Genomic DNA, 14,488 nt, shown 5'->3' with positions numbered 1-14,488 from the left:
CTAGACGCTACTTGTTTGGCTCAGCTCAGAGCAGGGAAATATTGTGGATGAGATACTCTGTGGTAGAACGATAACGTCCAGACTAACAGCTGGACATAGCGTGTTCCTGGCCGGAAGTTCAACAATCAATACCTTCCACGGCCACACACCACATACTTCCGGGCTGCAGTTTATGGCGTTTAAATGTCCCTAGTGTTGTGCTGTAGCTTCGCTTGATTTATACTGCACTAACAATATCATGATACGGGTTTTCCCGAATGCTACCTAACTTTGAAATTTAATAAAATATCGAATTGTTAATCTTATAATGCCTGTATTACTTGTTTGCCAAGTAGCAAAATACACGTGTAACTTATAACTTGATGGGCTTCTTTTCAAATTTAAGAAAAATACTTACTGGTATCTAAAATATAATTAATTTTAAAATGTACTAGTGTTTTAATGCTGAATATACATCTAAACTTGTCCTTATACTTTATGGAAACAAAATAATTATCATCAGTGTAATAAAGAAACGAATATTACAATTAATTACGAATACAAAAAACTCGTTCTAAGTAAAATAATTCTATATTAACTTTAAGAAGCTATTTAAAGATAAGGCAAGTTGATTACAATCTATATATTTTTGAACGGAAATTTACACATCCGCAATTGCCATTAAGGAAATCAAGATTAGCTTTGGTAGTCACATATCTCAAGTAATTGATTATTAAAAATAGGGATATAGTTGAAACTAATTATTGTTGTAAATATTGTTCATAATGCAGAGTTTAAATGTTTTTTTTTTTAACCAGAGTGGATCGTACGTCTTTTCATGTATAAAATTATTGTTATTACTCTAGTAATATACTTCTTCAATTTAATCTTACTCACGGATTAAAATAATTAAATGTAAATACGTGTATTTATACTAGGCAACAATTCTTCTTAACTTAAAATGTTAATGAACCGTACACAGAAACAGTAACCTTATACAGAAATAGTGTATACAGTACTTGCAACAACCCTAGTTACAATTACAAAGTCCCCAATGTGTTACAGGTGTGGGTGGCTTTGCTTCCTTTTCACCCATGGACGCCTATCCTACCTGTCTTGACAATGGACAGCCTGAACAAAGGAATAGCAACAGTTCCAAAGGAGTCATCAGGTAGGGGAGGGGGAGGGAGCCAATTCACCCGGTGAAAAGATGAGGGGAGCACAAAAAATGAAAGTCAGGAGGCCAGACACTAATATGGGTGTAGAGGGACCCAGGTGGGGTGGGTCGCATAGCATTACCTCTCCTTATAAAGTTTCTTCCCATTACGATTACTTACCTTAGTTCTGAACAATATAGTAGTTGCAATAAACAGACTATTTAGTAGTTATTATAATATAATTAATTATACTGTTTAAAATTAATCCTAGGATCACTTCTGAATATCTTTCTATAACGTACAGAAAATTTGAAATCAGTGAGAAAACTGAAGACAAATCAAACTAGTCTTTAAATAGTCTATTATTACTTCATATCATTCTAACATGGAGAGTATAGTTTGTGTTCTGTGACTAATGCCACTTTATTATCTTTGTGATAATGCCTTTCAGACAACAACAGTTTTGAGTAATGCAGTCGACTTTCGCACAGTACAGTGTTTAAGGAATTATGGTTCAATTCAAATTGCAAACTTTCTGTCATGTAAATGGGTATGTATACAAATTGTACTAAAATATCATAATACATTGAGAAATACAACAATATATTAGTTGAAAAACACAGACTATTTAGTAGTTATTATGTAATTATACTGTTTGAAATTAATCCTAGGATCACTTCTGAATATCTTTATGAATTCAGAAAGTTACGATATCCCTCTATGGATAGTTCCAATACTGTAGTATTAGTATCTTGTAGTTTATTATAGCAGAAAATATTCAAGTTAAATCTGATATTTTAGAGGGTTGTTAATTTCCTCAAATCCGTGGGTATCGGTGCTTAGAAAAAAAACAAAAACTGATTTATATTTGATTCGTGTAGGATGTATAGAAAAAACGAGAGATCTTTCATTAGGTACAAAAATGGGGGGAGGGGTTTCATTTAATGTCCTAACAATTGGGGGAAGACTTGAAAGTATTAAATACCTTCCTTAAGGTATCCAATGGTAATATGGGTTTGTCAGTTTTGGTTTATTTCACATAAAATCTTTGACACAATGCTAATGTTCAGAGGATAGTAAATGTTGCTATCACTCTTTCCATCCTTGTCTGATCTTATGAATTAAATTATTTAAATGGTTGTAATTAATTATTTTACCTTGGCCATAAGAACTCCTCTGACAGTGATCCCCACCATAGGTGCGAATCTGATCTCCACTCCAGGGTCAATGGTCAGCTCGCCCTCCCGCTCAATGATAATGTCATCCCTCACTATGAATGGACTCAAGGATTTCTCCAGTTTTTGTTTTTTGTTTATTACGCCGTTAGTCAACTCTGTACCACTGCCCGGTGGGTCGGTCGAATATTGGAATCGATTCATGTTATCGTTATAAAAGTCACCTTTCACTTCACAAACGCACATACACACGCACAAAAAATAAAAAACACTTAACGTCCTCCAGCGGCGCTCCAGAAATTTATTTCTTCTACGACACGCCATTAGATTTGTATCGTCCACTTGGTTGCCAATAAGACCCATTTTATTGGCGCTTTTTATCCTTGCGTAATGACTTGCAGAGTAGAATCGAAAAGTTGTACACTGAGAAAAAAAGGTGAATCAGACTTTGAAAGTTTTCGTTTCCTTACAACAACAATTTCTCATACTGGACTGGGTGAGCATTCCTGCCTGCGAGAGCAGTCTACCTGTTCAAAAGTAGATTTAAACTAGATAACTTTCCACTTGTGGGCTGCATTTCACTTCACTGAAAAACAAAACTCGCACTGGCAATTTACCATTCATAACACACAGCAGTTGGATACCAGAAAGGGAATAATTCACGAAAACAACACAACAAAACAGAAAACGAACGTTCACAGCACGACCGTGTTTCGAAACAATGCCCCTTCCACTCTACCTTGGCGTTCTCTCCCACCTAACTACGCTCGGCCACCTCCCAACGACCAGCGACCGTTTCTCGGCTGAAAGTAAAACAAAACGAGTTGCGAGGTGATGTGAGTCACGTGATACCGAGCTACGTCACGCACAGGTAACACTTTGCCGCTCACCTGTGCTGTTCCGCCTACACAACAAAGTCAACGAACAGTCAGCTGTGAGTTCAGTCCGCGACTTTTGCCAGCTGAAGTTAATTGTTGATCAGCTGATTCGCTACGAATGACATGCGAATGCTTTACGATATCGGCTTTGAATTTCGTATGAATTTAAACGAAATTACAGAAACTCCCTTTTTGCTTCCAATAAACAATTCAAGTAGAAAACTTTCTAATACCGTATACACATCACTATGAAAAATAATGTTATTTTATTTTGTAAGTATTTAGTCTTAATATTAAAATTACTGTACTTTCGAATCGTAAATATTACTATTGTTTAAGTCTTAATTACTTTTTTTTTACATAGTTTATGATATATTTTAACCAACTAAATCTTTAGTTAAAACATAATTAGTTATTGAATTACAGTTCACTTGAAATAAATTAAAACCTTGAAGTAAATTACTGCATTTGTACGATTCTTAAATGATCAAAAGCTATTTAGTAAAATTCACGTGCCTGCAATAGCTTTGATGCAAAAATTATACAGATGAGTATACAATTATGACTGTCATACTTATTTCAGGCGTTGTATACGTTATTGTTTGTACGATAATATTCAGTACCTGTTATAAAATTCTATGTTACACAAGAGTGTTTGTAAAGCCTTTACTTTTTCAATAGTCAACCTATTAAAAAGATGCACAGGGCCGTACCCAGCTTTGGCGGGCCCCGGAAAAGATATTCTGCAGGGCTCCGCCCCTGAAGTGTGGCGGGGCTGGCCCGGGCCCCGGTAAAATTTTCCAAAAAAAGCCCGAGTACGGCCCTATACATGTAAATGCATTCAAAATAAATATATGTGGATTCTACTTTTTTTAACATGTTTAACTCAATAATACTCGAGTTTGTAATGTTAAGTAGAAGTACCAAATAGAACAATCAAAATTGTAATAAAGCGGTGGGAAAGTAAATTGTGTAATCATGAAGAGAATTATTAAAATAAAAAAATATTGGATGTCACAAAAAGCAATAATAATAATATCTTTACTACCTAAACATATATTTATTATGTTCTAGTCTAATTTGAATTTCCCATCAATTTTGAAAGTCCCATTTTTAAATAAGAGTTTGGACAAAATTATTGCTTGGATTTTCTTCAAACAGAGCAAAAAGCAGCCTTTAATTTACCAGTATGTTTTAAAGGTGCTCCATTCCTGATCAGGCTTCTATCAGATAGAAGCGTACAGATTCTACAGATTCTGTAATCCAAGTTATTTCAGCGATCTGAGTTATTCAAAGTAGGGTATCCAGATAACAAGATGAAAGATCAAGGGCATAATTTGGAGGAAGAGGCAAAGGGACCAATGAATCATATCCATGACAGAAATAATTTTTTGTATGACTAATTCATACAAAAAACTTACTTTCATACTTTTACTTTTTTTTTATTCATACTTTTTCAGTTTTTGAGAGCTCTCGAATTCTCAAAAGTCTTGACCTGTGCAAGCTTCCTGTCTCTTGCAGTTTTTAATCTATGCACTCTCCTACCTTTAAAAATAGCTACATCTGGAAGCTTTCAACTTTTAAATGTATTCAGCTTATGTCAGCTCACAACTTCTAAACGCTCTGGTCTCTTAAAATTTCAGCTATTCAGTAGCATTTCACCTATGGAAACTGTGATTAATTTTAGTTATTTGTTCTACAAGTTTCATGCAAATCACTTTTTAGTGTATCTATGTATGTGTGTGACATTTAATTCTCCAACAAAAGTCGTAATTTCAAGCTGTTTTTCCACATTATTTTTTCAGGAAAATGTGGAGATAATTATGGTATAAAAAATCAAGCATAAACTATAAAAATGAATACACTGTTGTTTATATATACATATAAATATATATATACACACACACACAATATTTTATTATTAGTTATATATATTATATATTTATATATATATATTATTATATATATATATCTTTCGGGACTCATTAAAAAGTGCATATTTCTGTATTTAAATTTTCAGTTAAAATAAAGAGTTGTATTTTTTAAACGAACACTTTTTATTTTGAAAAATAGGGTAATGCATGATTTGGCTATAAATGAAGAGTAAAAACAAGGTCTAAAATAATGGTTTTTGTTACACCATTATATTTTTACTTTACAATTTTAAACTTAAAACATATATTTTGTTGTTATTTTTAAACCAAAATGTCAAATTTAATGTATATTTTAAAGCTCTTGGTGCATCAAATCATATGCTTTGTTATTGAATATGTGCATCTTAACTTGTTTCTTATGTTTTTTTAATATTATTTTTATTCCAATAAACTGCAAAAAATAACATTAATACAAATCGCTACTGTTAGGGCTATTTAGACGTACTAGATCAGGTGGAGGAGGTAAATCGGTCTCTTCACTACTGGATGTTAAATCTTCATCTAGTATATCACTAATGCCATTAATTTGTAATCCACTTGTACTTGCAGCCATCAGAAAAATAAATAGTACTAAATAAATAATTTACGCCTTATTTCAACACTATAACCTAGCAACTCAATTCAAAGTAATATAAGTTATGTATTTTCACTTGAAAATGAGTCCTAAAACTGATTACTGATTATTTAATTGCACTTTACCTTCCTCATACTTACAATAAATTAAAAACTAAAAAAAATTGTGTTACAACGAAAACCACAATGAAAGTACAAAGAGCACAATTCACAGTGGCTTGACTAGTTTGCTTACATCGGCAGACAATTCACACAGCTGGAACTTTTGTTGCTTGTCAAAAACCAGTAGATGTATTGCGAAAAAATATAATATTGCTGTAATATTGTGTCAAATAGTTCAAACCGAGAGGTAGCAGCACAATTTAGAGCCAGTAGAACCTTCCGAACTAATCTCAAACGTCAGTGAAATGAGACGTCGTACGCCAGCCGGGCAGTGCCTGTGATTGTCCGGAAAGGGTTAAAGTACTGGGACTATCCTTGGTAAAGTGTGATAATATTATAAGTACAGTGTTAGAATCTGAGATAGCCAATTTATTCTTCATTTTATCTACTTTCAGAAAATATATTGGTATCCAGGTTCTCTTGAACAATTAAATATATTATTGTAAAAACCAAAAATAGTACAAGAAAGGCTAAATTTGTTACTATGGTTCAGATATTTTCAAAATATATAATTCTTGTACTAAATGTTTCCAAAATGTACCAAAATTTAGAGAATTTTATGCACTACCAAACAATAAATAAATAACCAATTTCTATTAAAAAAAAAAATTTTTTAATAAAATGGTAAGATGTACCTAAATTTGTTACTATGGGTACAATTATTTTCAAAAATTAACAAAAATATGTAATTTTTACACTAAATACAGTATTTTCCAAATTTAGCACAGTACAGCCTAAAAAGAAACTATAACAAGCTACAAACCAACATAATAAACCATAGCCATGTTATATCACCTAATTTTCAAAATGGCTAGATGAAGACGATCTTACTGGCAAGTTTTATTGAAATCACTGTTGCCAAAACAGCAAAACAAATTTCCCCATTTAAATCAGCAATTCTTTCTGTTTGAAATGGTTTAGTGGTGGTAGTGATTTATTTACTATATGAACTTTCAAATACGTTTGTGTCAGATCGACAATATAATGTCAATTGCCACCTGTTTTAGAACATCTTTCGTTTAGAATCGTAAGTAATATCAGCCACAGAGGTTTGTAAACACACCCTTTTGTGAACAACCTGTGTATGAATCACCTGTGTTCCAGACCATCTGGCCACAATCTCCTGTGGTTGAACCTTTTGTCATAGAGCGATAAAATAAACTGTAACCCTAATAAAATATCATACGGCGAGTCGCAAAATGGTTTTTGTCACATTTAAAATACAGATTGTGCCCAAAAGTGAGAGTCGCAAGTTAGAATCTCAAAAACTTCAAATAGCAAGATACCAATTTCAAATAGATGTGGCACCATTTTAAAGGTCTTAGCACACTGTACAAAAATTTTGAAAATATCTTCCTCATGTAAAAATGGCAGGGGTTTCTTGGACATTTTTTCTTTTTCTTTTTTACTGTGGTACTTGTATTTACATTTTGTGAATGTCAATTTGCTATGTTGGAAAAAGCACAAGATAAGCTTTCAAACAGTTTGTTGTTTTTCTTACAGCACCAAAATTTTCAAATTTGAAAAACTTTGCAGCCCCATGCCCAAAATTTGATGTGAAATCATAGGTCATGTAGCACATATAATAAATTAAAGGTCATTAAGAAACATTTTAAAAATTAAAACTTCATTTCTATCTCTTCCAGTTTTTATAAGTTATTTGAAAAAAACTGTATTTTTAATACAACTAAAGCAATATTTTTAGTAGTTACAAATCACAATTTATCAAATTTAGTGAAATATGTATGATAATCTCGTAATGTACTATAAAAATGCAATTGATAAAAAATCACTACAATATGATAAATTCAGAAGTCACATAATCGGGATATAGACGATGGTAGTTACAACGAGATTCATTATAGCTTTTTAAATGTCTTTGTGCAAACCTTAAAACAGCTGATCAACAATGATACATATATTAGGATAACATGTATTTTCTATGTATACTGCATTACAGTTTATTGTATTGCTCTATGTCAAACTGTACAACACAGGAGATTGCAATCAGGTGTATGAAACACCACCAGTATATATTTTTGTTTTTAACGATAATTCAGAACACAAAGTGTAATTTTTTTGAAGTTTTATGACTATACCTCCTACAGAACTCAAGCTAGTGTAACACCAGAAAAAAGTCCTATGCGCTAAAACTTCATTAAAAGGATAAAGGGATAGTGTTGCAAGAAAAAATGTTGTAAATAAATTTATTATATAATTTAACACAGGTACAATATAATGTTACATATAAACAGTTAATGTAATGAAACTTAATGCACAGTAAGCTATTTGGCAAAAAAGACTTGAGCTTTACGATAGTTGTTCAAAGAACAGAACTAATACCTATTTTCATAATGAATACAAATAAAACACTAAATGCAATCATATGCATTGGACATTTAGTTAAAAATAGTTGCTTTCTTTAAATATAAACATTATTCTACTTCAAAAACTAAAAGAGTTGAGTCAATATCATCCGCTCCCATCGTCAGCTGCATCCAAACAGTATAAAAATATTTCATAAACATTTCTTTAATAAAAAAGTGGAAGTCCTATTTTTTGTTAAAATAGTTAACGTTTTGTCAACATCACCTTAACCTACCCACGTAGTACGATATGTATTTTACCCTGATTCAACCGGTTAATAAAGCATTAAAAAAAATTATAAACCTACATTGTACAGTTTTTAATGTTTTGAAGAGAATTTAAACTGTATGAATACTAATTTTAGGACAAAAATCTTGCCAAACCGTGAAATAGTCTAGGAAAAGAATTAACAATGATTTTGTAACATATGAACAATTAATGGATTAATAATTTGAGAATAACGTCATTATTGTGATAAACAGACTAGGTCAACTACTAATTATATTGGAAGTGGTATTGCATAGATTTCTATCTACCGCTGCCAAATGTTCCTTCAGTCCTAATTTTGCAATATATTATCTCTGCATTACTTCTAACAATATTAAATTTAAATAATGGCCAGCTGTTCTTGTGTTGACAAAAGAAAACCAGTATCTAATAACTAATCTCTTCACAGTACGTCCGTAATTGATTAACTAACCTCTAAGCTTGCTGTGATAAAAATCCCGCATTAAAATATTTTTCAGGTGTAAATACATAATGAAAAACAAACAAATGAACTTCAACACTGGTTCATCTGAAAGTTCAAGCTTTAAAGAAAACAATTAAGAAAAGCTTTCGTTTTAATATTAAAAGCACAGCATACAACTTTTATTTTGCCTTCAAATAACAGCTTTAATCTCTTAATCAATAAAAATAAGGTTTATAGCGTTATTACAGTGTAAAATCACATATCCCACCATATCTTCATATTTCATACAATTTAAAATATCTATTTATCAATTACAACTGAGATTACAAACAAAAGTTGATTATAAAAATGCGTAATAAAAATATTAACTAAGGTAATTGTTCAGAAATAAAATGTAATTCACAAATAACATGAGAATGTGGGTCTCTACTCTAGAAGCTAATACACGAATATAATGACTAACAGTATAATATATTACTTCTACTCTGTGCAAGGAAAGATTAACAATTCAAAAACATGCCAACAAATTGAAAAAGCATACTCTAACATAAAAATTAATGTGATAACAGCGGTTAATATGAAAAATACAGTTGCTCCGATTTTAAATATCGACAAATAACAATAACACTAATTTCACGTAGTAACAAAGGTTTTGAAATTTGTCTGTACATTGCCAAGTCTGACTGAAGCAATTAAAAACTTGGCACTATAAATTAATGTGGAACATCCATGCAGATTCGGTTACAATCAATGAAAACAAGTTAAATAAAATTAACAATTTAATATGCGGTAAATAAGACTCGCGGATAACAAGAACACCCAAGATTAGTGCACGAAATGCTTTCGGGTCAGAAACTCCTCCCCTTTTGCTTGGAGGTAATTGAAAAACAAACTATCTCGGGTTAAAATTTATTCCACGGATTTTCCATGAAACTGTAAACTGTTGGTTGGAATCAATCCGACGTTAAAACGTCTAGAATGTCTGAGTAGAAAAGGGTTCTGGCCCTGAGCTCTACACCTGTTGGTCTGATTGCCATCAAAACTTTCGATCATAGAACATCTATGCAAATTTCATTAAAATTCATAGATAACTACGTCCAGAATTTCTATAATACTTCTGGGCCTGGGTTTTTGCCTCGGTTTAAAATTTGATTTCTAGTAATCCTCAGTTAATTTACATTCCATAGAATACGCATGCCAGTTTTTGGTTAAAATCTATGCAACCAAAGAGCATAAAGAGTAAGTAGTCAAGTAGAAAATAATATGTGCCCTGGGGCTTCACCCCTTCTGCCAATTACAAACTTGTCAACGCAGAAAATCCATGTGAATTTTGGTTACAATCCAGGCATAAACAGGACATCCAAGATTGTTGTGTATAATATGCTTCTGGTCTTGGCTATCTGACTTCTTAACACTAAGTCACTTTGAGCTAATTTTTGTCAATATTTTGTTCCACGGTACGTTCATACCAATTTTGATTCAAATCTATTCACCAAAACAGGGAGTCTAGAATAAATGAGAAGTAAACATTTCCAAAGGCAGATGGCTCTGTCCCCTTTTCTCAGAGAATACCAGAAAACAATTCTGGGTTACATGGTATTCCATAGAATGGTCACATCAATTTCAATTAACATCTATCTACTCAACCACAAAATGTCCGAAGTAGTTATGTAGAAACATGGGTTGACCATCCTCTTTGTTTGGTTTGATGGAGTGCTTGAACTTTCATGCTGAGGTTATGTTGTTGACTCCAAGTGACTGACTCAAGGCCAAGTCATCGCAGGTTGGAGCTCCACTGTCCATGCTTTCTGTGTTGAAATTGTTTAATTATATTATTATGACTGTTTTAGCAGAAGGAGAAGATAATTCATCATCACTCATATCAGTGGAAGAGATCAACAGTTCTATATCAGTGTTGTTCAGGTTGTTGTTGCGTACGAGATTCTTCACTTGTAGGCCATAATGGTCTCCTGTATATTTAACGGTCATTATATACTTTGAGTCCCCTTCTGCAATGATTTTCATAAAATAATATACATTCTATTATACCATAGTTGAAATAAAATAAATTATTAATGAAATTTATAAATTATTATAAATTATAAATTGTTATTTATTACTACAACCTTAAACTACAATATTCTGGCTGAACAATATTAATATAACGTGATGAGCAAAATATGAGTAATTGACAAAAGTTAAGGCAACATGCAATCTAATTTTGTCATGAATATTCATATAATAGGGACAAGACAAATAATACAAACGACAAAATGTTATTAAATGAAAATAGATATGTGCTGAATCAAAATTGGTATGACAAGAGAAAATGTTACTTTTAATCAGAATCGTTTTGTAGATAATTTATTGAAAACAATGAAACTATCTCATAATTACAAACAAACTTGCAACAAATGGTATCTATCAATTGTTATTAATATTATAAACTCTTTCATTAGTGTCTTAAAAAAAAAACTCTACGAATACAGCCATGGTATTCTTGAAACTCTCCAACTCATTTTCACGCCTTTATTCAGAATCAGGACCATACATCTAACAAATTTAACAACAAATTTAACATGTAATGTAATAAAACCCAGTGTTGTTAATTGCAATTTCTAGTTTTTTTTTGTGTTGGAATTTTGTAAAGCCATAAAGGTGTTACGTATTTCTGATATTGCTACGGAAAAATCCTACTTGCTGTATAAAGAGAAGAATTTCGATTCAGTCACTAAGAAACTGATGGCGATGACGAAGAGAAGATCAATGCAGAAGAGGCCTTAAAGCCTATGATGAAGTCAGACGAAGAAATGAAGATCCTTGAAGAAGAAATGGAACATAACATTGACGATTTGCACTGCTAATGAAGCAAATATGTACGAGAGTAACATACACAGCGTTGTGGCAATATCCAAGTGAAAGGCAACGATATGACTATGTGAGACGATACGATCAATGGACCAAGCAGAATGGGACAAAAAATATTGATACAAAATAGTTTATGGTCCCTGAGAAGTGTCGGAATTGAAAAGGTTTTACATAAACATAAGTAAGGTAACATAAGTGGAATTTCAGATAGTGATGATGAAATAAAAGGTCATCATACGTTACACACGCTTTATATTAAAATCCTTCAATGTCGAGAGGTATATGAATAGGAGATGAATATCAAGTTAAAGTAGTGGAGTTTATAGTGTCGATACCCACAGAGCTGATAAAATCGTCACGAAGAGACCGTACCGTAAGTAACAATAATCTGGAGAAGACCGTTATGGACAACTAATGATGAATCTCATGTAGGCAACAACAACCTGAACACTTCTGATACAGAACTGTTTTATTTTCCCCCACTGATATGAGTGATGACGAATTATCTTCTCCTTCGGGTAAAACAGACATAATAATATAATTAAACAATTTGAACAGCACAGAAAGCATGGACAGTGGAACTTCAGCCTGCAATGACTTGGCCTTGAGTCAGTCACTTGGACACGAGCTGTCTCGTGAAGTGCAACACTCTTCTTCTTCATCTAAGGAGCAGCCATTTGCCATGCACTTAAACATTAGGGGCCTTTTTTGCACATCCCGGAAGTATACGATGAGGCCTACTAGTTTCCAATTTCAGGAGTTCTACTAACTGCTGAAAATAACCGATCAGTGGAATTCACCGTCCTTGTCCAGACTACCAAAGATGGTGTAGCACTCCCTTGCTATTGCAGGACAGTCAAAGGGCAGGTGTTCAGCAATTTCCTCTTGCCTGGTACACATTCTACAGAATGAATCCTCCCAGAAAATGCTGACTCTGTGAAGATACTTCGTCAGGTGACCATGTCCTGTGATTAGAGCTACGAACCGAGAAGACACCGATCTACTTAAGGAGAGAAGACCAAATGCCACCCTGGGGGAAGACGACTGAAGGACAATTCTGCTTACCCTCACATAACGTACTCCTCGTAACTTAACATGATAACTGAGACAGTCAATGAAAGTGAATTGAAAAAGGTTTCCCTAATGAAGATTAAGATAAGATGTAGAGAAATGTTCGAAAGAAGGGTATTACGAGCTTCCTCCAAAGAGACCCAAGAAGTGAACATTTTCTACAAATTGATGTGGCAAAGCACAGAAGAAATGGACAATTTTAAGGTACATGAAGAAAGTACGATGATGAATCGATGGAGTGTTTTCGGAAATAAAACTTTGCGTTACATTTATGTAAAGAGATATAAGAAAATAGAACCTAAATAGGGTATCTCCTTTTCTATCAATACATTCCTGCTGCTAACCCATTTCTTGGTATGAAAAAGCTACCAAATCTTGCAAATGGTGGAAACAATTTAAGACTCAGAATAAGGCATGCAAATAAGCCAGAGAGCTGTAATTAGCTTTTCTTTGTTTACAAGGAAAGCGATGCGTTCTTGAAATACAAACATGTAATAGAAAATAGGTCTTAAAAAAGGCAATTCCATATCAATCTGATACTCTCATCACAGTATCACGAGAAAAGAGATTATCAAGTATAAATAATGTTGTGTTTCTGGACATTGATGTTAAAACGGTTTCTCACTACAACACCAGTGTTTTAGTACTTTTTTTGTTATATAACTATCTATTATATTTAAAAATAAATAAATGAGTATAAAATTAAACACTGAAAGAAAATAAAACATCTCCTAATGAAATATTTTCCACACATAAGAGTAAATGTTTCAGACCCTTGTTTGTAAATAGTGTTAAAATGGTTACTATTATATTTATACATTTGTTTTAAATAAAAGGTACGTACTTCACTAAAAGCAATAAAAATACAGAGTTTTGTTCAAGACTATCACAAACCGATGTTCAGTTACATAAACCCCTAAGACAGTATACTAAATTACTATATTCTATAAAAACTTAAACATTCTAGAGCCGGCAAAGGTATGGTCAAATTGCCTGTAAATTGACAATAGAAATAGTAGTGATAATCAGAATATCAGCTAGACTAAAGACGCTGAGTAGATTCAAGGTAGCTAGTCAGAGTAGTGATGGATCCGTGAGGAAATCTCCATTTAGCAGCTGTCTAACATTTTTACTGCCTGAAACATGAAAGAGATAATAAAGACAAAATTACTTTTAAGGCATATGGACCTTTATTTGTTAACAAGTTAACCCATTGCGGATCACTGACGAGCTGAGCTCGTCACGCGGCGGCCGGGCCTAACGGCACGATGACGAGCTCAGGTTGTAAAAGCGGTCTGCTTTTAAATTTCTCTCCAAATAGTTCTTTTAATGTCTGATAGATCGGGCGATCGTCTTCACTTGTCTACTAAGAGTGTTTAACAACGGTCTACGTTTAGAGTTGTCAAAAGTTTTATAAATATCCTACAGATCGCAGTTGTATGTCGAAGTTGAAAAATCATTCATATGAGTTTACTCTCTGCTTTTTAGCGCTTCTGATTGGGTGTTTTCCTAAGTTGTTATTATAATACTTTTGAGGTTAGTGACAAAACTAAACGACGCAGACATGTACATATTGGTGGGTTTAGTCTAGACAATGGCGCGGATGTTGTAATCGCTTCGCCCGAGCCGCTTT

At 32.9% G+C, this 14,488-nt stretch overlaps 2 protein-coding genes across 4 annotated transcripts in view; both read right to left on the bottom strand.

Moving 5' to 3' along the window:
• The window catches only part of LOC124356600 (protein bark beetle), a 131,666-nt gene extending 128,493 nt beyond the window's left edge, over positions 1-3,173 (bottom strand). Inside the window, exon 1 of one of the 2 annotated variants that reach the window (XM_046807698.1) lies at positions 2,294-3,173. In XM_046807698.1, the coding sequence (XP_046663654.1) occupies positions 2,294-2,674 (381 nt within the window). In that variant the 5' untranslated portion in view covers positions 2,675-3,173. The remainder of the gene's footprint in view (positions 1-2,293) is intronic. The other variant, XM_046807699.1, reaches the window with a different exon arrangement.
• A 4,878-nt stretch (positions 3,174-8,051) lies between these two features.
• Positions 8,052-14,488, bottom strand: part of LOC124356599 (zinc finger FYVE domain-containing protein 21-like) — a 41,636-nt gene continuing 35,199 nt past the window's right edge. For both annotated transcript variants that reach the window (XM_046807694.1, XM_046807696.1), the window contains exon 7: positions 8,052-13,991. In XM_046807694.1, the coding sequence (XP_046663650.1) occupies positions 13,965-13,991 (27 nt within the window). In that variant the 3' untranslated portion in view covers positions 8,052-13,964. The remainder of the gene's footprint in view (positions 13,992-14,488) is intronic.

This window comes from Homalodisca vitripennis, chromosome 3 (genome assembly GCF_021130785.1).
Source record: "Homalodisca vitripennis isolate AUS2020 chromosome 3, UT_GWSS_2.1, whole genome shotgun sequence".
NCBI classification, from domain to species: Eukaryota; Metazoa; Arthropoda; class Insecta; order Hemiptera; family Cicadellidae; genus Homalodisca; species Homalodisca vitripennis.
This window is presented reverse-complemented; position numbering and strand designations above follow the sequence as displayed.